Genomic DNA, 23,457 nt, shown 5'->3' with positions numbered 1-23,457 from the left:
GTCTCCTCTCAAGGCAGCTCAACCCCTCCAGTGCCAGAGGGCAAGCACCAGTTTCAGCCCCTACAGCCCGAGCCCCGAGGCAGCAGCCTCGAGTCACTGGGCAAAGCCTCAGCCCTGCCTGCTGGAAGCTCTCACTGCAGCAGGAGCCTGCACCAGGACAGCACAGCTCCTGCCTCCCACCACTTGCTGCATCAGCTTGATAGCCAGCATCCTGCACGAGAAGAAAATGCACCCTTTTTTAGATTCCCTCCTAAGGGCCAGACAAGCAGAAAATCATAACATAAAATTTCTTCCGATATACTTCACATCCTTCAAGAAGATACCTGAGGAATTGCCTGGCTCTGTAGATATTACAGTCCCAAAGTTCCACCACCAGAGAATATAATGCAAGGCAAAGGAAATCAGAGATGCCTGAACTGACACATAGACCAGGAATTCATCTAGCTGAAGACCCACAGAAGCAGGACAAGTGCTATCAGTTTTCAACCACGTCAATTACCTCCTATCCCAAAACCAGCACAGTGCAGATGCCAAGACAGCTCTGTCCATTTTGGAGACCACAGCACACATGCTATGTTAAACTGAGCATGTAACAACAGCATAATCTGAAATACCTTTTAACTATTATTTCACAAACTAAAGAAAAGAATGAAAACAACATGCCGACACATTTCAATGAGATGCTCGTGCTTGATAAAAGACTCAAGCTAAAATTACATTTCAATTCTCCATCGTTTTTCCACTACAAGAATTTAATGTTTCTCATACCACTATTTGCTGGTTAGTCTCTTTTTGATTTACCAAGTAAATATTCCATAACAACCATCTTGGTTTTAATCATTAGCAGCTATTCTACATTACATCATTAAATGTTTAGAAGAGCATTACTGCTCATAAGTGCTTCAAAGGCATTCAAAGGAAAAATATTAATTTTCCAAGCATAACAGAAGATTAGCAGTAACAGAGAAATTTCAAGATTTATTATCTTCAATGACCCTCTGAAAAATTAATCTACACTAAAAAGAATAAAATACTTCTTGAAAATGTAGAGAAGTCAAAGTAATTTATGTTTTAAATTTCCCATGTTAAAAAGGGATTGTGAAAGTAGAGCCACAAGAACAAAACTGGTTAATGAAAACATAACATTTCCTTGGCTTACAGTAAATGCTGCTCTTGCAACCAAAGAGTGAAAAATTACCTGCAGATGTGGTACATGAAATTTTTCTCTTTCAAGGCTTGCCTTGTTAAGATAATTATAATACTTGAACCAGCAAGGAGCAGAAATTTGACTCAAGTTCACTCAGTCAAAACATAGAACCTTCAACTCCCACACCACCCTTTCTACACCTAAGGAACTATGGGAAGCCTTCCAAATTACTTTTGCTAACATTCAGCAACAAATAGTCCACAAGCTAGAAGTTGCCTTAATTTGCATTTGCACACTGCATTTTCAATTTATATCATGTCATTCACCTCCTCCATAACATTATCACATTTTCTTCTCACATTCTTTTCTGTGCTAAAATAAAGTCTCTCTTGAAGGCCAAAGGAGTATTTGCTAGAAAATCTTTATTCTCCACTGCTGTCCTCTTATTATGTCCCCTGTTGTCTTTATTCTTCAATCCCATACCCACCTCTTCAATACAACATGAACAAATGAGTTAAACCACTGGAAAAAGTAACTAGTTGTGGTGGATTTTTAATTTCTTCTCCTCTCCAGATCTAAAAAGGATGTCTTCTGAAAGGTACTCTTATGCAAAATTCAGGTTTTGCATTCAATACAGGAGTGATTGAGTAACAAAGCACGGTTATAGTACCCAGGGAAGTCAGACCAGATGACCACTTCCCTTTACATCTATAAAATGCAACTCCTGTAGCACTAAAAAGCTGTAGAAAAAGAAACCACATATTAGTAGAATAGTCAATATTCAAAACTGTGGTAGTGAGCAACACATGAACATATATTCAAATACCACTGCAAAAGAGGTAGTATAAGTTTTTATAAAACATGATGTTAAGAGAGACAGGAACTTGCAGACAGTATCCTGTGAGCTCCCCAAGGGTCAGGTTTTAAAGACACCTCATGGATTTGTCACATCCTTACAAAACTACTGCCTTTCAGCTCAGATTTCTCACCTTTTTCTCCTTTCTCCCTTCAATCCCCTCTTAGTCCCAATAGCTTCTGTGACAGCTACTTACAAATCTTTCCTTCCCAATGTGCCTCCATCTTCAAACACTGTTTCTAAACTGGTGTAAGAGCTACATGTGCTAGAAACTCCCACTCAAAATTTGTGTCCCAAAGATGGAGATGAGTATTTCTTCCCAATCCACTGATCAAAATATACTTTGCATCAGCACTCACTAACCTACCACAGCCTACCATTGATAGCACCTTCTGAGTTCTGCTACTGGTCCTTATTTTCCTGTTACCACAGGAATTCATTACAGCACATAACATACATCTAAATATACTCCCAAATGGTATACTTATTTTTCAAAAATTTCTCCTTTTTCTGACCAACATAAAAATGAACAGATGAACAAGAACCTATTTGTACTTTTCAGACAACATTGTTGGGGAAACTATTGGCACAACAGCTAGAGAAAGTAACAAATTATTTTAGCCCATAGCTGTTAAATAACAAATTTAACTCCTATTATTTTATCTGAGACTGTAACATTCTTCCACAAATGCCAATTAAAACACCATGAAAACAACGATCCAAAATTTTAACTTTATTCTGCAATTATGCTTCCCATACATGTGTCAACTGAGTCTCAAATTTGAACATGAAGTGGAAACCTCAAGAAACAGGACATCAGAAAACAAAGTGAACTCTCTTGCAAATGCAGTACTCGTCTGTGAGCCAGGACATGTAAACTTTCATGGAACTCCTTCAAAGTTGCTCTCTTCCCATGCTCAATCTCACACCAAGTAGACATCACAGGAAATGACAGCAACAGTTCACACATTTAGCAGAAATTATGTTATTCTAGGTCAGCAGACTACTCTCAAAATAGGCAAACTGAGGAAATACCCATTTTTACAAGCTCACATCAGTGAGTTCCTATGGCTGGAATATAAAAGAATCCAGCAGAACACATACTTTTGCTTTACAAGCATGTAAATAGCTATGGCTGAAGTACATTTTGGTATTCAGTGCATCTCAATGCAAACAAGCCTCAGATGAAGCTGCTAATATACATTTTAGTATTATCGGCTTGTTCTTCTCTTCCTTTCCATTAAAAAAAAAAATACAACTTGGAACTAATGCTAGGATTTGTGACCTCACCAGAAGGATCCCTGCTTTGCATGAATGCAATCTGAAGTAGCCAAATGCAAGAGTATCCACCCAGAAGTACAGGTACAAAACTCAGACTAAAAATTGTATGTATTTACAAGGGAGGAATAGTGACTGCAAACACAGTATTTTTCCCAGAAGTAAGAGGTATGTGCAATACATGTATATGCATACAGACTTATGGAAAAAGATACACATGCTGTCATTTTATGCTCTGCAAAGATGTGGTCTGTGTTGCAAAGCTGGTGGAAAGCTGCTACCACACAGCTGGTGTTTTGTGACTCTCCCACTGACTCAGGTAAGAGTCAACAAAAACAAAACACCAACTAATATGAATTTTTCTCAGTGTGGAGACTATGGAAACAAGAAAGGGACTTTTAGCAACTCCAGCTTAAAATGAATGGCGTCAGTACTAGCTACTGTTTTAAATAGGTATCATCTTGTGTTCCCTTCCCAGAGAACTCACAGCAAGATCTGCATTGCACAAGTACCTCAAACACACTTCTTTTCTACTCTGCTAGCAGGTAAAACTAATTTCAGAAACCACAATACTAGCGGGCTTCATGGCTTGACATCGGCTTTTTCCCTCCAGTGGCCCACGTGCACAGCCACTCTGCAAGAGGCACAGTCAATATTAACATAGAAAAATACCATGAAAGACAGTTTTTAAAAATGCTTTATGGTCTTGGTCACTTAGGGGACAGACCTGAGGGAAATTATACTGACATTTAGCTCCTTAAAAAGCTACCTGTGTCATTTTTTTTTCCCACTGAAGGGCACCCATCTGTATGCTTTTCTGAGGGATTTACTAATGCACTTCATTTTCTTCAGGCATGTTTGCCACCCAGCTCTCTTTTCAAGCACAACCCTGTTACTTCAGAGGTTCATACAGAACACATGGGCAATAAGGAGAAGGATAAGCAGTTTATCTTGATCCAATGAGCATCAGGTAGATGAAGATTTCTAGGAAGAGGAACAAACACACACATAGTTCAGGAAAAGGAGAGAAACCACCTTGCACTGAAATACGTGGAAAACTACCACAGGAACAGTGTGGTAATGAAGAATGAGAAGACCTCTAAGACTTCCCCAACAGGGGAAGACATTTACACGTAATTTGCCCAAAGACATTTACACTTAATTTGTTTTATACCGAAATAAAGCTAGAGGCTGCAGTCTTAATTGGTTTAATTTCATTTCACTCATTCAAAGTAATGCTCCTTTCAGAGAATTTCATCCCCAGTGAATGCAGCTGTTGCTTTATCCAAGATGGGAAGCAGAGAGACTAGGTTGCAGAAAGTGAGACTCCATCCGAGTTGGGACGCCAACAGTACAACTCCTCACAGCTGGGACAAACCACAGCCTCATGGAAACATGGAACATCTGCTCCATGCAACCAAGCAGATTTCCTAGCTCCTGGTCAGTCAGCTGGTTGCTATTCCGAAACAGCATACACATTTTTTTCTTTTTAAAATAGCCATTAAATTATTATCTGCAGAATGGTAGTGATACTGTCATGAATTACCCCAGGACTCACTTTGGTTAATAGCTGATGAATCACCATTCACATTTTTTATTTTCAAATTATCAAACAATTCCATCTGAAAATTATATAGTTCAGACAGGAATTTAGAAATGTGCCTCAAAATATTGCTTAAAATGTGCATGGGTAGTTTGTTAAGCAATGCTCACAATAGCAGATGTCTGTATCAGAGAGGCCACTGTACAATAAAGAATAATTTTAACTTTGCTGACATATAGTCAGAAGACTCCATATACACACTCAATACTTGGTCTGCATTATTACTATTTCAGGAAACAGCATTTCCTTTAGTGTTGAATAATTGCTAGTAGTATTTCCATTCAGTTTTACCATTCAACTTCTAGAACACTTATTCAAAATAATGTCATAGTTATAAATATTTCCAAAGCCATCACTCAGCAACCATTCAGGGACTAATGATTTTAAAGGAAACTGTGACATTTTAATAATTTACAAATCCTACAGATTCAAAGAATATTGATTAAAACTAGGCAGATTTAATGCAGACTATTTTGCTCATTCACCCTTATCTCTAAAACTGCTGCAATATATTAAACAAGGCTATAAATCAGCTATAAAGAACAATTAAAACTGAGGGTATTTCTGCAGGCTTGAGTAACCTACTAGAAGTAGCAAATAAATAAGATTTTAGTGAATTATTTCAAGTCACACAAGTCATATCCTAATATTTCTTGGCAGACAAGATCATGCATCTCTCTCAGTCATTCTAGGTCTATTTAAGAGATAAAGCATGCACCTCATTTCAGCCTGAATTCGCACCAGATGCTGAAACCTGAGCATGGAAGTAATAGTCCAGCCTGCTCAGAGCACTCTCTACAGCATGAATCATCAATAACATGGAAAGATTACAGAATCACAGAATTTCACAGGACCATACCCAAGAGTCACACTATCTGCCTGAGAGCAATGTCCAAATGCTTCTTGGACTCTGCCAGGCTGGTGCTGTGACCACTGCCCCAGGGAGCCTGTTCCAGTGCCCAAACACCCTCTGGGGGAAGAACCTTTCCCAAATATCCAACCTAAACCTCCCCTGATACAACTCAAGGCCATTCCCTCAGGTCCTGTCACTGTCACCACAGAGCAGGGATCAGTGCCTGCCCCTCCTCTTCCCCTCTCAAGGAAGCTCCAGACTGCAGTGGGGTCTGTCCTCAGTCTCCTCCAGGCTGAACACACCAAGTCACCTCAGCCACTCCTCATATATGGCTTCCCCTCAAGGCCCTTCACCACCTTTGCTGCCCTCCTTTGAACACTCTCTAATAATTTAATGTCTTTTTTTTTATATTGTGGCACCCAGACCTGCCCCCAGCACTGGAGGTGAGGCTGTCCCAGCTCAGAGCAGAGCAGGACAATCCCCTCCCTTGCCCACCTGTGATGCTGTCCCTGATGCCCCCCAGGACAGGGCTGGCCCTCCTGGCTCCCAGGGCACTGCTGGCTCATGTTCCACTTGGCCATCAGCCAAGGAACCCCCAGGTCCCTTGCTGTGGCACTGCTCCCCAGCATCTCATTCCCCAGAGATGTACATCCAGGGTTGAACCCTCCCAGGTTCAGAATCCAGCACATTCCCCTGTGGGGAAATTTATATAGTTGGTGATTGCCCAGTCCTCTCATTTACTGAGGTCTCTCTGCCTTGGAGAGAGTCAGCAGCTCCTCCCAGTTTTGTACCATCTGGGAGCTTGATTAGTACACCTTCCAGTCCAGCTTCAAAATTCAGATTGCTACACACAAGTTTCAAAGTACTTCAGTGAAGTCAGCCACAGAAACATGCTGCCTATCAGCCCCCTCTCCTTAGGGCAATAATTGATGTGGTACTTCAGCAGGTCCCACAGAATGAAGGCAACTTGTGAGGCTGCTTTAGGCAGCACACGCAATTAAGGAGTTTATCTCATGGCTTCATGAAACAAAAAGGTGGCACTGGCTAGCTCAGAAGTGTGTTACAGTGGCTATAACTTGTCAACATCCCTTGCTCTAGATGGCAAGTAGTACATTTCAGCCAGCTGGAAAAGCCACTGCCTTGTGAACAACTCCCACCAGACCTCAAGAAGCCTTTCCTGGGTCAAATCAGCCTCCTTCCAAATATCTTTAATATTAATGTTCAAAGCAGGTTTCCAACTCATCTACCATCTTCCTACACCCAGTTCCTATTTATAAGAGTAACAAACGCCAAGAGGATGGATTGTGGATATCAAAAGTACCATTCTTCACAGTGGTTCAAAAGCACTCCAACATGTCAAATTTTCCACAGAAGCAAAGCCCAGCATATCAGAATTATGTACTCCATAGCCTATGATGCAGGAAGCTAATATCTGTGACAAGGGCAGATATATCAAATAAAATTAATACTCACAAAAAACCTTCTATTTTTATCCAGGTTTTCAATATGATTAAAGTACGTAGGATGACAGTCTTGACTAGATATCCTTTAAGGAATATATAGCAGCCATTTATTTCAAATACACAGTTTACCAGTAACTCGGAGACTTCTAATTGTAGATTTTTTAAATTAACCTAAACATCACAGGGATTAGCACAAATACCTGGAGTACTGTCTTATAGGTATGAGAAACCTAAAAACTTACAATGACTTTTTCATAAACTGCAGAAGTTCTTAGTAAGCTGGTAAAAATGCAGTTGAAATAGAAATCTTTAGAGGGAAATTTGAAGATGAAGAAAGCAATGAAGAAAGTCTAAACCAAGGACTGATCTACAGAGCTAGATTTTATTGTAACTAATGGGTTTTCACAAGGGACTGCCTGAAAAGCCTCTGCTGCACAGTTTAATCTAGCAAACAAGTCATGAGTGTTCCACTCAAAAAATAGTAGTGCCAAGGGAATGAACTTTCCTGCAAATCCAAAAAGTAAAAGTTGTCCAAGAAGACAAGTAAATGGATTTGGTCTGCCCTCTCAGTAGCTCACAGAAGCAGTCCTGAATAACAGAACTTTTAAAAACTATATAGAACATAAAACTGGATATCATAAACATCCTTTAAAAAACAAGTTTTAGTTGTAATGAAGTAACTGAAACTCCTTTGAAAGAAAATGTGATTTCTTTAAAATTTTCTATTCACTTCACAGAATGTGTTTTGTGATGGCTGCTCTGCATAAAGAGGCTTGAGCAGGTTTCATCTCCATTCATGGCTGGTAATTTTTTCCAGTACTGGAATCTTGAAGCACTGCAGCTAATATCTAAATGTAGGCTTAGTTCACTTGTTTGCAAATATTTTGTTCTTCATATAAATTATTACTTGCTGTAATTCAACTAGAAATACATAAGCACTCAGCTACTGGGCTGATACCTAAAGCACTTACATTCTTTAGGGAAGGAGATTTTATGGTGTGTAATGCATAACTGTACTGACTTTTACTTAACTTACAAATAAGTAACTTCTCTATTTTCTCTGCCAGACTGCTTGCTTTGCAACATTCTCCAAGGAATAATGTTCCCTTTAGAGCCAGCGGGCTGCCCGGAGCAGCTTTCTTCTCTTGGACACAACACACTGCTACAGCAGGAGCAAAGCATGCTACCCCTAAGGGAAATGCCACTACCAGAGCCAGACAGCTTGCTTCCTTGCTTCTTCCATCCTTTGAGTATTTTTTACCTTGCTGTCCTCTGAAAAGCTTCAAGGAGATGAAGTCCACTGTTTAAAATATATTAATATGGAAGCATAAGAATAACAGCTAGTAAGAGGTGCTGAGAAGAAGATGTTTTATGCCAAAAAAGCAGTATCTAAACATAAGAGTAGTGAAAAGTTCTCTCATAAAACTTAACAAGAGGAAAGAAATCCCATTCAGAGGGAAAAGGCAATGTAAGAGGAGTCATCTATATAAATCACATCTCTAATTTCAATTTCTGTGGAGTGTAACATTCTTCTCAACATCACAGAAGAAGATTCCAGGGGACTATGTCCTCATTTTGGTGCATATGAAATGATGTTTCCTTGATTTGTTTAATATGCAAAATCCACATTATCCACAGAGAGCTACCACTCTCTGCTCACCCATCATCGCTAGTTAGGGAGAGTTACCTTTGTCTCTTCTTTCCTATTCTTATCAATATGTACATGTCCAGGTCATAATATGTCAGCTTGCAGTGTTTGTTTTATGTGCTTGAGAAGTTAGATATGTATGCAATAATAATGGATTGCAAGGCAAGCCAGGTAACTCAGACAGAATAACAGCATATAAAATCATTTCCTTCCATAGCCACAATATTCAAACAGCAGGCTCTTCTAGAGCCAGACTAAGTCCAAGGAACCTTCAAGTACTATTCAAGGCAGCCCTCTGTATGTTTTTGCTTGTTCCAGTGCTCCAAGCAGTGATTGCTGAATACACTTGAGAAGTTTTAGGAGCCCATAAAACAAGGAGAAATCCTAAGAACTCAGTAATGTATTTTCTGCACTAAAACAGAAAATTCAAGAGCAGAAGATAAGTCTGACAGCATGCAATATGCTTGACAAGTTGACTAAAATTAAAGTATAAACAAAGTTAAAATATTATAGGCTTAATCTTAGTTCTCAAATAATGATAAAAGTTGAACAAGTATAGCCTTTGAATTGCTAAATGTAAAAAGCAATCTCATAAAATTAGCATTAGAAACGAAGTGTGTAACCAGGGAGTACTTACAGTCCTTGCAACATAAATACTGCTAATACTGTTAAATGCACTTTAAAAGAATAATTTCCATAATGTTAACACAACAGCTAAATACTGCCTATCTGCTAATGGCTCTGCATATAGCTGACCTTCTTTTTATTCATAAGAACACTGTACTTATCTAAGTAAGTCCCATGAGTTAGATCACCAGCTAAAAATCCTGATGTATCAAAGTAAAATTCATAAATAGAGCAGCCAGTGACTATCTCTTAAAAAAATGAGCTAGGAAGCTCACAACAAAATTGCAATATCTGCCAAGGTCTTTCACCTTATCCAAGGTTTCTCCTTTTAAACAGCAATTCTGAAAACAGATTTTTCTTTCATACGTGTTGTCACAAAATGACAGAGACAAAGTACACATACAGTCAAGGGACACACACCAAGAAAGGGAAAGAATGAAACTGAGCCACAAGTCACACTGTTAGAAGGATTAACACTGGATGTGTCACACTTCACACCATAACCTCTTCTACAGTTGGGTATCACACACATTCATCAAAAACAAACTGTTCTACAAAAATCCCCAAATCCCCTTCTAGTCCACCACTAATTCAAATAACCCCTGCTCTTTTTGACCAGTTCCTTTCCCTTGGTACAAAGATGGATGAGCCAACCCCGTAACCAAAGATCAGGGCACTACCTCATCACAGAGAATACTCAGAGCCAGCCTAACAGCCCTTGCTCCTTCTTCCATTGCAGGGACTAGGGTAGAGAGAAGGATGAGGAAGCAATGGTGTCTCTAAGAACAACAATTCAAAAACTGAAACTAAACCTAATGTTTTCATTTACAAAAAATGTCCTGGAGCTCAATAATCACAGCAGGACTGCTTTGCTGTCGACAAGAAGCCTAAAGAAAGAATAGTGAAACTGCATGATCAGTTACACACATTCAAAGCATAAATGCAAACTGAATTGAGTCTTTGTGGCTATATACATAAATCCCCAATTAGATGACCACATACCAGTGTTTGCAAAGGACTCCTATATCATTTAGCACACAAATTTTCCAAAAAAAAGTCCTCCTAAGTGATGCAGCTGAGTATACACTCTATGTTAATACTCCTAGACTCTCTGCAGCCCTTCCTAATATTAATTAATGCACCACCTCATCCTATAAATGCAGCAAATTGGTTCCCGAGTCCTTCCAAGAAGGACACTGCAACACACAGCACCAGGAAAACTGCATTCACACTGCTCAGTGCTTCTCACACCCCAGAATACTAATGCTCTAAATATGAACTTATCCATCTTAATGCAATAATAATCACTTCAGAACTTCTATCCAGAAAATAAAGCAATGGGAAAAAAATAATAAAAAAAAACACTGTATATTATCAATTGTCTTAATATCCAGAGTTACATCAAATAAAAAATGCACCATGCCCAGGTCTTTTAATGTAATTTCTACTATGTTGCATTTTTGTAACAAAATTTTAAAAGTTAGTATGGTTAGTGACAGAAACCTTTATTCTCTTATTCTTGCTAAAAATAGAATCATTACATTTAAAGCATTGCACAACTTATCAATAATTTTCACAGTACCATACAGTAATAAACTCTCACACCACTGTATGCATTGATCAAGTTAAGCAAAGTATGCTCTGCATTTTGACTTTCTAAAAACCACATACTTCACTACCACAGACATTTCTGCAGGAGTTTAAATACAATTTTAAGTTCTTAATGACACAGATCTTGAAAGTTTTCTTTTTTTTTCCTCAGATGCTTAGAAGAGAAACCTAATATTTTGTTATTATGGTCCCGTGTATAGGAGCTTTAAGGTGATACAAGGTCTTCTGCACTTGCACACCTAACAAAGTACTAACCTTTACAGCAGTTATTCCACATTGTATCACAGAAAATAATGTCTGAGTTGCCTGAACATAAACTAAATTATAAATGTTCAATGCTAGAAAACTCTTAAAAGGTTACCCAGTGTGGCTACAAATTACTTTCTAAATCACTTGTACTTTTCACTAAAATTTCTTCTGTTCATTCTTTTACCTCAAACTTTCACCTTTTACCATCTCCTGAACAAAACCTTCCAACATATTAAAAACAGCACAAAATTGTCTGTGTATTTCGGCATGCAAAATTGTAGAAGCAATAAGAAAGCCATGAGATGACGATTCTTTAAATAAGGCACAGATGTTTTACTCCACTTTGTTTTGAAAGCACAAAGTTCTTTTCCAGACAAAACCAAAATTAATTAATAAAAATAAGCTACTGCCAGGCAGTGTACATTGCTGGGAAGAACAACTCAGGCTTAGAATAACAGGAACTGTTTCCACAGTTCTCAGATGAGACTACAACCTCTGTCAGCCTCCTCATAGTAGAGAGGAGAGTGCAGGCAGCAGTCAGATTACTGTGCAACTACTCATCTTTGACAATGACAGCTGATAAAACTATAGTTCATACTTCATTACATAGTAAAGGAAAGATGCTGCTTATTAATGCAGCTAGTAGGCTGATTAGCTTCACAGTCATGGTAAGTGCCCTGTGTTGTTAGGTAACAGCCCAGAAAAAGAAAGATTTAAAATACCAGTTGGTAAAATAAATACTTTGCTTAACAGGAAGCTCCCCTTGAGTGCACCTAAGTTCAGAAGAACACCTTGCTGAAACAGATGGTTATTTCACTTGCATCTTTTTACTACAGAAATACAGTTGCTAGATAGCAAAGGATACACCAAAAAAAAAAATCCCAATATGCAAATACCAAATCTACTTTACAGAAATATAAAAAATTAAAACCACCACAACTCCTCTTACTGTAATGCTGTATTCAAAGATTAAAAGAAAGAGATATTTCTCAGAACACCAAGGACAAAGAAATTAAAATTATAAAGGTACTCGCCAAGGAAATGAAAGATTTACATGAATACTTTCAATTAACCTTTTTTACCATCCTTTACAAGAAACATGTGCACTTCCTCTCTCTCTGATACTGGTTCAATTCTTAAGAGCAAGGGTCCTGTTGAAAGTAAAAGTCATTGCTTGAAGGTTACACTCTTGTAAAGATCATTCTGCTATGATTTCTGTCGGGAAGCGGCTCATCGTGTATTGCAATTCAGCTCCCAGTGCTCAGCATCAAAATTATGACAAAGTGGCAGCTATTTAGAGGGGTACAAGCAAATTAGGAAGGGATAAGAATTAAAACTGTCAAAATTTCCCAGGTTTTCAAGTCACATTAATCATAAATTAAAGTGAGAACAAGGATATTCATTATGCAAGTAAAACTATGCTAACTGCATAAAATGATAAAAGTTAAGTCACACCACTTATCTTGTGGGAGTGTTTATGACCTCTGATACATACGTACAACACGTCCAACTTCAAGCAAGTGTTCTGCTAAGAGCAGAATTTCCTCTTTTCCTCTCCTCCTTCCTTGGAGAAAGTCCAATAAAAATGGTTAAGATTCATGAGCTTTACTATAAAGTGCACTTACCGGTGCTGGATTATCTTTAGCTTCCACACCAAAAACATCCCGTTGTTTCACTGTTAGCAAATCAAGACCTTCGGTATCATCCTCATCATCATCATCTTCAAAGAACTGCATGGAGTCCGAGTTTGGTACCCTGTTAGGTACATGAACTTCTTTTTCCTCCTCCTCAGACAGCTCTTTCAATTCATCCTCAGACTCACCACTCTCCTCAGCAATTCCACTGGAAGCAGAACATTCCTCAATTTCTTTTCTTCTCTGCTTTTCCTTTGTTTGGTTAACAGATGTTTTTCCACTGAAATCAGTTCCACATTTCTCCACTGCTTCGTTTACCAAGGTGAGCGTATTCTCATTCTGCTCTGTCTCCTCCAAGTGGTCCGTCCCATTGGCTGCCTCATTTGCACACAGCTGCTTCCGAACTCTTTGAAGGAATCTCACACGAGGTGCCATTGCAAGACCAAGTGATCTAAAACATGGAATTAACCAAATAAATTTAAAAGGCAGATACACAAAATTTGAGTAAATTAGAAGCCCTCGCTGATGGCTCAAGTGATTAGATTTCAATTGTGATCATTCATATTCATACATTTTGATCAACACATTTAGAAAAATCTACCATGAAAAGTACAAGAGAACACAGGAAGAGGAAGTAAGGTGAAATAACTATTTCATTTATTAATACATAGTGTTGAGAACTCTAAATAACAATTACAAACCTCCCAGGAAGGAAAGCAAACAAAGAAGTTGCTAAGTTGCAACTAAGAGCCAATTAATTATCTAGGATTCACAGTAAAACATGGCGGAAGAAAACCCAATGTAATTTGGTACTGAAAATACATGGATTTCACATCAAGGACTGACATAGCACTGATCTGTCAAGTGTCCTTCACTACTGGAAGTACACCCAGAACATTATCCCCCCCAGCCTCACAGTGACTGAGAGACCAGGAGAATAAACATGGCATGGATGAATGACTGACTGCAGCAAAAGCTAGGGGAGAGACATTTCTCCCTTAAAGGATATTTCACCTACTTCTACCTCTTTACAGCAAGGCTTTACCTCCATGGCATATGTAACTCATAGTGCCAGCAAAACTATTATTTTACCCAGTTATTCACGACAATTCAAAGTTATACTAATAAGCATTATATGAAGGGGCAAGAATTGCAGAGAAAGCAAAAATCCTGTCTCGCAACAATACTGGAAAACACTGCATGGGAAGAGATACCTTGACTCCAACAGCCCATTTGACTTCAGTAAACTATGTAACTGTCCACTGTTATTACACATGACCCTGCCAAATCCAAACTTTTTAAACAGCAACTCTTTCAGAGTTCATGAGCCTTCTCATTAGGTGAATAAAAAATGTGAGGGGATACTGGTACTGGTGCAAGAAACGCACAGAAAACCCATGATACAGAACGGAAAGTAGTACTTGGTGCTTTTACATACACTTAATAAAGCAATAAAGGATTTATCCAACTACAGTGGCTACAAATATACACAGGCACCCACACCTGTAAAAGACCAGCCACTTTCAATTCAAAACATGCACACCTCTCCTCTCAATGCTGTTCAAGTTGATAGTATAATTTCTTTTGTCACTACATAGCCTCTGAAAGGATCCCAAGTTACAGCTCAGGAGAAATATCTAATCCATACTACCTGGCAGAAATGTCATTCTCAACAGTCAGTGAAGCACCCAGAAAGATACTGCAGAGCAGCAAGAATACACTGTAGGCCCTGGAGAGCCTTGAACTTTTAATGGCTGCCAATGGGAAAGGGTAAGTAAAAAGAAATGCCCTGCTTAAAGAAACAAACAAAAAAATCCAACTGTAACTACACCTGTGGTTAAACAGGGCACTTTTGGTACTAGCCACAGGTTAAAAGTAAACACAAACCTAAACGGCAATCCCCACTGTTAGGATAAAGAACAAATCTACCAACAAATAAAGCTTATTTTTAATGTAAAAATTCTGGTTTCGTGTTTCTGATAATTCAGCACTGTTCTACATGCAATTAACAGCAATAACAAAGCAAACAGAATTTTATGAAAAAGGAACAAAGGAAGTTTTCATCCAGAGTATTTTGCACATTTATTGACAGTGCAGAGGATAACTAAACACCATTGGGAACTGAAATTGGAGCAACTAGCGATCTTAAACTTGTTTGACTGTTTGACAGCAAACACTAATTACCTTTGCAATGAAATGATGAGTTAAAATTTGGCCTACTGACTAACTGTAATGGAAATAACCAAACAGCAGATGTAATGCCTCACTGCCGCAGCTGGAAGCCATTCAAACCTGGAACTGGGCCTTAACACCAGGCACAGTAAAATACACATCAAGAGATTGCTACATTCAATCTCTTCAGCAAGGGATCAAAAATCAAATCCTTTGCAAGAGAAACACTTTGTTGCTTTTCCAGATTTCACATTATTCTCCATAAAGTATTGCTGTCAAGTGTTGACAAAGCAATGCAAGCAGCAATACCGTATGGCAACAACACAATCAGCGCTCACTTCTCTTCCTCAAGCACAAGGTACACAGGATTGAAAACTCTGATTTTATCAGAGCTTTTCTTCTACACCTCCAAAGCGAGCATCAAAGATCAGGAATACACATGCATAGAAGAGTCTGACAAGGTGAAAAACTATTCTCTGTTCAGCAAAACTTACAGAGCAGAAAGAACAGCCCATGATGCAGACTAAGCTTCACACCACAGATTTTTTTCACTCAACTATGAACTTCCACTTACCAGACTGCAGTACCGCACTGATTTCTTACATTAATAATTGAATAAAATTAATTGTCAGTTAGTCTTGGCAAATTTTTCTACACTGTTTAGCAAGCCTACCAAAAAAGACCAGTGCTATCAGAATTCAGATTAATTCCAAAAGAATACAGACCTCAGGCAGAAGGGAGAGAGGTCAAATTTATTTGGTAAGACAGTAATAGTAGACAAGCTTAGAAAAAGTGTATGAAACAATCCCCCAATACTTTTAATTGCTTAACCTCTCATAGAAATGTCAGTGTTTTGGCTCATTACTGCCTCTTTTTCACAGTATATTCCAAATAGAGAAAAATCTGGGACAAAATCTGGGCATTCTATTACTGCTAAAATCTTCCCCATATTTTAAGACTTGACAGTTTCTTTAGAAACTATTTTTTAATTATTCACCAAATTTATAGTTCTGTCATACTGAAACAACTCAATGTATGAACCAGCCTTTCCTTTCATAAACTAGAAAGGGCATTATTAGTTCTCAATAATTCATTAGATGCTGCTCAGACCACAGTCCTACTACAACTGAAGCTGCAACTATTTTTTTACTTTAGTGATATTATTTTACAGACCCATCTGGAATAAGAAATGCGCGGGGTTTTCTGATAAAGACAGACAGAAAGCAGGTCAGTTATTTAGTGAGATTTCACAAATTTTATCAGACAGCACTAAAAACACACTAACACCACAATGTAGTCCTCAGACTATGGTAGCCTTTAAATATCAACAACAATTCAGCTGACAAACCAAACAATCCTGTTTCATATTTTGGTGCAAAATGCAATGACTTCTTAAGAACGAGGTCTTCTAGAAAGACATTTGAAATCAGCTTCTAAAGGCAATACTAAAATCAAGGGAGTGTTTGCTGCTATAAATCAAAGTACAACTGACAGTTCTATTCCTCAGCTGAAACCAAGGTGGCCAGATATCAGCATTCCCCTAACACTGACTAGGGAATGCATGGAAGTAACTAAACAAATGATCGCTAATGCTCAAATACCTTTGTTAATTTAGTATCAAACTCACAAGTGCTTTCAAGAAATCAGTTAGAAGAGTAAAACTGCAAAGAAATAACACTGTATGGCTTTAAGGAAAATACTTCTTTTGTTTCTAGTGAATAATGAAGATCAAACATTAATTTTTTTTATGAATTTAAATGAACAGTGTAACAGACTTAAAATACTGCCTCTTCTAATGTTTGTTAATTGTGCTTATACAAAAGTCTGGAGTGTGTTTACACTGACGTGGTAACTTAACTTTGCCTCTGCTGGGATGAGATAATAACTGGACACTTCTCAACTCTTTAGAAAGACCAAACCTTAGGCACACAAAGCAAAATCTATCCTTGCAAAAAAGAAACATAAGACCAGTAAAATCATTACATTTTATTGTGTGACAAATGCTCTTAATTTGCTCCTAGAAGATTACTAGGCCTTTTTAAAACATGAGCCAAGAATCTGAGGTCACATCTGTTGAACTGCTGCACAACAATTTTACACAAGTTACTGACTCAGTCTAACATTAACTTCGTACATTTACTAAATATAGACATATTCCATTAGTGAACCACTTCAGAATGATTTGAACACAAAAACACAGTACAGAGATTACTTTTATTGTAGAATAGGTTCCAACAAAGATTTAAAATAGGTTGAAAAAGGTTAAATAGTCCCAGAAGCTATTTCAAGAGAAGAAATATGTATTACTTGCCTAGCAATATATGCTACATCCACATTTAACATTTAAAATGCTATCAGAAGCCAGGAGGAGCAACCATTTGAAAACAGGAGAAATCCCAACAACTGAAAAGACACAAATCTGAACTAATAGGCTTTCCAGATGTCTGATGAATAACCAAAATGAACAGAGAAATTGTGTTTGCTGTGATATTTACTTTACCAGCCAGCTTTATGCCTCTCCCTTAAGGAGCTTAAATACCTGGCACTCTATTAGTAATAGGGAGGGTCAAGCTATTCAAGACTTTATGGGTCAGGACCAAAGAGAAGGAGAACAAAGAGGATGTCACGGTTACAATCTAGTCATTCAGAAGACCAAAAAGTAGTCATTTTTTACAAAAGGAAAAGTAACCTCTGCATTGCAGTTCCAAATCCTGGTGGTCCTCTTTGGTACCTGAGCCACCCTGACATCTGTTCAGAGGGCAACACAGCAGAGCACAAGAAACAAGATTTTCTAGAGTGCATTAAAAACCCTTTCTTCAAGTTAGCTGGCTTAGCCAACTCAAATAGGCACTCTACTGGAATTTCTAATCATGCATATGCAAGTACATTCACTTCTAAGGTGAGTGAAGGTCAATAGCCAGCTTGGCTGCAGAATGAGAAAAGATAGCTCAAGATCCTAGAAGACATGAGGATGATGACTAAGAGAATAATGATACTGGACTTCGAAAGAGGTCGAGACTGCAGCTTCTTCAGAAAGCTGTATGGGAGAAGTTTCCAGAGGCAGTGACAGAAGCCCAGGAAGGGACAGCTGGATCTCAGGCAGCTGAGGGGGAGCTCAGTGAGGAACACCCAAACTCTGCAAATACTGCAGGGAATGCTGGGGTCTTTATGAGCAATAACATACAAAGCTGACACTAACCAGTCAACAGCATGAGAAATAGTTAAGTCTGGTCAGAGATGCATAAAGACTGGAAACAACAGGGAAAAAGTAATTAGGAGCCATCCTTTTAGTTAGGAGATTAGCGTGTAGAAAAGCAAGTATAAGGACAGCCAGAAGGAGGGCCAGGAAGCAACAAAGGGATGACAAGATGTGTAAAGCCTGAAATGGGCACTGCCTGAGGATGGGACAGACAGTCCTGAGCAAGGTAACAAATGAAACCTTCTGCCCTGACCATGCAGTAAGGGTCAGGCCAGGAGTGGGGATCAGAGTGCAGTAAAAGGACAGACAGATGCGGACAGATAGATCATGTATTCTGCTACTGCCCATTTCAGTCCTGACATCACCAGCAACCACCCACTATTTTTTAATACTAATCTGCAAGAAACACTTGCAAAACTATCTGAATACTAAGGAGTGTGCAATTGACATTTTCCCAATAATTTGGCTTCAACTTGTTTTATTTATTCTCTATTTACCGATACAGGGAGAAACAGTAAAATATGCTGCATTTCTCCTGAAAGACATGATGATGGTCACAAAGGGAACTTCCTTCCCTGGCAGCCCCTTAGAACTGTGATTAACCTGTCCTTCCAGCACACTCACCTGTTTAAGATCTGCCCCTGGAGATGGAGAACAGTGTGTGTGTATATATATATATATATATATGTGTGTGTGTGTGTCTCTGTGTGTGTTTGTGTGTGTGTCAGCAGTTAGCAACCTAAAGTGCCTGAGAAAGAAAATATTTCAAAACAATGACTCCTCTCCAGGAAACCAGACTAAGTAATTATTCCTTTTCACCCTGTTGTTTGTTTACATTTTCTTATGTTTTCAAAGCTGTCCTTTGCAATCAAAAGACAAATTTCTTTTTTAAATGCAAGTATTGAGCTTCTCCTTCATCAGACTTAAAGGCAGCCTCTGTTAACAAAAGGCCTACACAAGTCTTTCTCCAGGAAATTATTCTTGATAGCAATTTATAATGAGAGAATACTGGAGAGAATAATAATGCACCATAGCTTAAAGGTGATCAATTGCTAGAATAGGGGTGTGTGTTTAGGCACAGATTTTTTATACATTTTGTTTTATATGTATTCTATGTATTTATATATCTATATATGATCTTATATACATATAAAAATGAAAAAGAGTTGCTTTTTTGCAGACTCAATCAACAGAGCTTAAGAGAATCTCAGTGCATAGACATGCCAAGCAGGAGAGCAACAGGGAATGTGGGCAACAGCCTGCAATACAAACTTGACAGGGGCATTAAGCAGCCTGTTTTCTCTGCAGGATTTTTAGCAGAGTAACATCTATCAAGCTATCAGTAAATCTCCACAAAAAGGCTGAAGTACTTTTCAGAAAAAGCACACAGAAGGTAAAGGGAAAAAAAGGACTCTCCTTTCAGATTCTGCCATAAGTTTGTGTGCAGAACAGAAACCAAGGTTGCTTCTGGATGCAAAATTCAAACATACCAGACTTTGAGGGACTTTAATTTAAACAAATATAACTGATCCATGTATCAGTGGCTGTGCACTGAACTGAAAGCTATGGAATTGCAGCATGTATTTAGTTAAGACTAGAAGTCTGGAGAGTGGGGAAGAAGAGTGCCAACAAACTAGAACAGAATCTCCAAATTATCACCCAGATTTATTATCTTCTGACTTTTAGATTATACTGCCACATATTTCACAGCCTTGACTAAACCTCTCCTACTCTCTCCAAACAACAGACTGGTTTACTTGCATTTTATTACAGGAATGACATTAGCAGCTTTCCAAAGCTCGAACTCAGAATTATTTTGAGGAAGGTCCAAATCTTGGCACACAGACCTGAACAGAACAGAACTGCAGATGACTCCATCTACAAATACTAGATGGCACACCATGCTGAAATCCAGAAAGAGGCACTGGGATTCTGTAAATTCAGCATTGCCACCATCTGTTTCTTACATGGTTGAATTTGTGTGGTTATCCCTCTTAGCCCTAATCTTCTGCCACTATTCTTCACTTCATAGTACAGTAAGACCTACAACAGATTTTAAAGATGCTGACAAATTATACAAGAGAAGGGGCAGGCATTGCATGTAGCAAAATTTTTTGAGCTTATGCTAGTTCTTTTTCAAAATGTCTCAGTCCATGAAGATAAAACGCATTATTTATAATAGGCTTATGCATCTTAAAAAACAATCATGTTAATGGCAGCACAGCATAGAAAGACCAGGTGTTCCAGAGCCTAGTAATTTGTCACATTTTAGTTCATTATGCCACGTGCTGGGAAGTTAGTCTTCTCTATGAAATTCCACACATATCAAATTAATTTTTGAACCTTCGAATGAACCTTTGAAGGCTCATTCAAATAAATGAATGAATTCAAATGAACCTTTCCTGCTCCCTTACGACTATCATATGTCCCACGAGATTTCAAAAACATCACATTTTAAAACAATTTCAAGGGCCTGGCATCTGTAAAGTCAACCTGTCAAAATTAATTTCCCTCCCCTACAAAGGAATGATGCACATATATGTACAAAAATAGACATAGCAAAATGATGCTGTTCAGTCTAGTGCACATGCTTCGTCTTTAGCAAATGCACTGAATCTTCTGAAAAGTAACTGATGGCCAAGAAGAAATGTCCCAATCACACTCAAAAAGAGACTGCAATACATCCTCTTTAGATACTCCAATTTCTTTTCAAATAATACACTTTACAGGTTGGTATTTAGCTATGAGGCTGAAGGGCAGATGAGGGGGAGGAGGACACCAAAACATTATTCTCTATCCTTTTACTTAAGAAGTTATTTCTTCTAGTGTACATAGCAAAGGTACCTTCTGCTCTAACTTATTTCTCTGTACAGCTATATATTGCTTTTACACATAATTTCCCTTTAGAATGCTCTTTGAAAATATGCAAAAGCTCAGCATGAATATCAAACTACACTAGAAGACTAGAAGTCCAATTCTGTGTGTTAACACAATCAAAACATCTATTTAAAGACTGCAAAACTTCTCACTATACAGCTTTCATATTTTAAGTGGACCATACTTACAGGGCATATTCTGCTAGAGGCAATTTGAAAACATCAAATACTTCCTTGTTCTTCATTAAGTAAACTGAACGCAAGTAGGATACAAAACACTGCAAGAAAAATAAAAGTATTCAACAAAAAAGACACCATACAATTACCAACCAAAGAAACAAACTTATTATTGCTCTAAACACAAAACAGAATTTCACTATTAGGTGGTCTAACATAGATTTTAGACTGAAATTGTTTAGAAAATACTCATCAGACAAAATTTCTTGCTACTACAGAAGTGATGCAACTTCAAGTATTCAAATATTTCATTATATTCACATTGGCTGAATTGACTGAATTTCTCAACAGTATGTCATATTATATCTTCCCAGAGTGAAAACAGGACAGATTAGTCCTAAGGAAACATCACTGACTCAATTTGAATTTTTTTTTCATAGATTTTCGGAATGTTGTTATGCTATCAGTTAGTTTCTGATATCTAAATTATGTGGAACTTAGAATAGACTTTGTTGCCATCAATCGGAGGTGTCCTGACTTAATCTTAGCCATAAGCAGGAAGTTATTCAGCTCAATATAGCTGCCTTTCACTGTGGTCTAGGATGATTCATATTACCTTGCATTTACCAGCAGCTCATCACATGCACACAGTCAATGAACACAACTCAGCTGACCAAGACAGATTCTTTTTATAGCACCTACTAAGACCAGTCCAAGGTTGAAATATCAATTAATCACAGACTTTCTCAAAAAAAAACTGGAACCACTGTGTAAGAGAATGACTTAATCTTGTAATGTATTCTCCTGCCCCCCTTCTCAAAAGGAAAGATTCTTACTACTCTCATGCTGCTTTTACATAGTCTAGTTCTACCCAACAGCAGCAGCATAAATACTGGAATATTTCAAGTATCAGAAAAGATCCTTGGATTTCTATTGCTGATAACCTTATTTCTAACACATTCCAAAACTCCTATCATGAGGCTTAAACCATCAAATGCTAACAGCAAGTTACGCTCACAGAGTTACATTCACGCATCCTACAACCACACCCTTGTTCTGTTATGTACAGGCATCTACTGGAGAAAACTACTATATTAATAATTCATGTGGAATTAAAAACAAAAAAATATTGTTAGCCTCAGAGGAGGAAACACCCAACAGTCAGGAGCTTTAATGTCTGATGGGGATTCTTTAAATGCTCATAAGAGAAAAAACACTTTCAAAGGTGGAATTAAAGATAGGACAGTAAATTAAGCAATGTTATAAACTCATTCTTTTGTCTTGAGTAAACTGAAATAAAAACTATTGATTGTAAGGTATGTAGAGCTAAGAGATATACTTTGCAAGCTGCCCATTACTTCACTATAAATTTTCATTTGCATGTTTTTGCTAATGCTGAGGGTTTTCCTTCCTGATTATGTCATTCAAGTAATTTTAGCTGTGGAAAGTGAGAGATAAATTCATTCAGCTGCTACCAAGATTGAGATGTGGAATAAAGCCACTTCATGGCTCACATTGAATTATTAATCATTTTACAAAGGTAATTAGAATGTTTACGAAAAGGCTTCAAATTTGACAGATCTCATTAATCTATTGTTGTCTAGCAAGTGACAAAAACCAATGGAAGCCTCTTTTTTTCTCTGCAGTGACAGATTGAAAAAAATTAGGTTAAAAAAGTATCCTTCCTGTGAATCTAGGATTTGCAGATCTGAATATCTGCATGAGTCACTACTTGCTACAGTGTTGAAATCTAATTATGTCTGTTGGATAACTAATAAAGCCATCCACTTACCTTACTTGCATTATATTTGGTACACATGGTCTGGAAATTAACACACTATAAAGGGCAGAAAGAACAAAGCTTTTCCATGCTTTTCAAGCCCTACAATAACTAAGAATGAAACACCAAACAAATGCATGTAAGAGTTGTTCTACTTTATGAGAAAAGAAATCGAGCTATTTACTTTGATTTTTCAGTTTGATTTCAGTGTGTTCACTTCAACTTCTGCCTTAAAGGCTGTCATCTCAGTTAGATTTTATTCAGTTATCCTAAGACTTCCTCAG

General features: G+C 37.9%; 1 protein-coding gene across 1 annotated transcript in view; it reads right to left on the bottom strand.

The window, feature by feature from the left end:
• DDX10 (DEAD-box helicase 10) overlaps nt 1-23,457 on the bottom strand; it is a 156,660-nt gene that overhangs the window by 97,046 nt on the left and 36,157 nt on the right. Inside the window, exons 12-13 of the mRNA XM_062487581.1 lie at nt 21,406-21,494; nt 12,961-13,420 (exon numbers count right to left, since the gene is read on the bottom strand). Coding sequence (XP_062343565.1) covers nt 12,961-13,420; nt 21,406-21,494 — 549 coding nt within the window. The remainder of the gene's footprint in view (nt 1-12,960; nt 13,421-21,405; nt 21,495-23,457) is intronic.

The sequence above is a fragment of the Cinclus cinclus genome, chromosome 2 (assembly GCF_963662255.1).
Source record: "Cinclus cinclus chromosome 2, bCinCin1.1, whole genome shotgun sequence".
In the NCBI taxonomy this organism is placed as follows: domain Eukaryota; kingdom Metazoa; phylum Chordata; class Aves; order Passeriformes; family Cinclidae; genus Cinclus; species Cinclus cinclus.
This window is presented reverse-complemented; position numbering and strand designations above follow the sequence as displayed.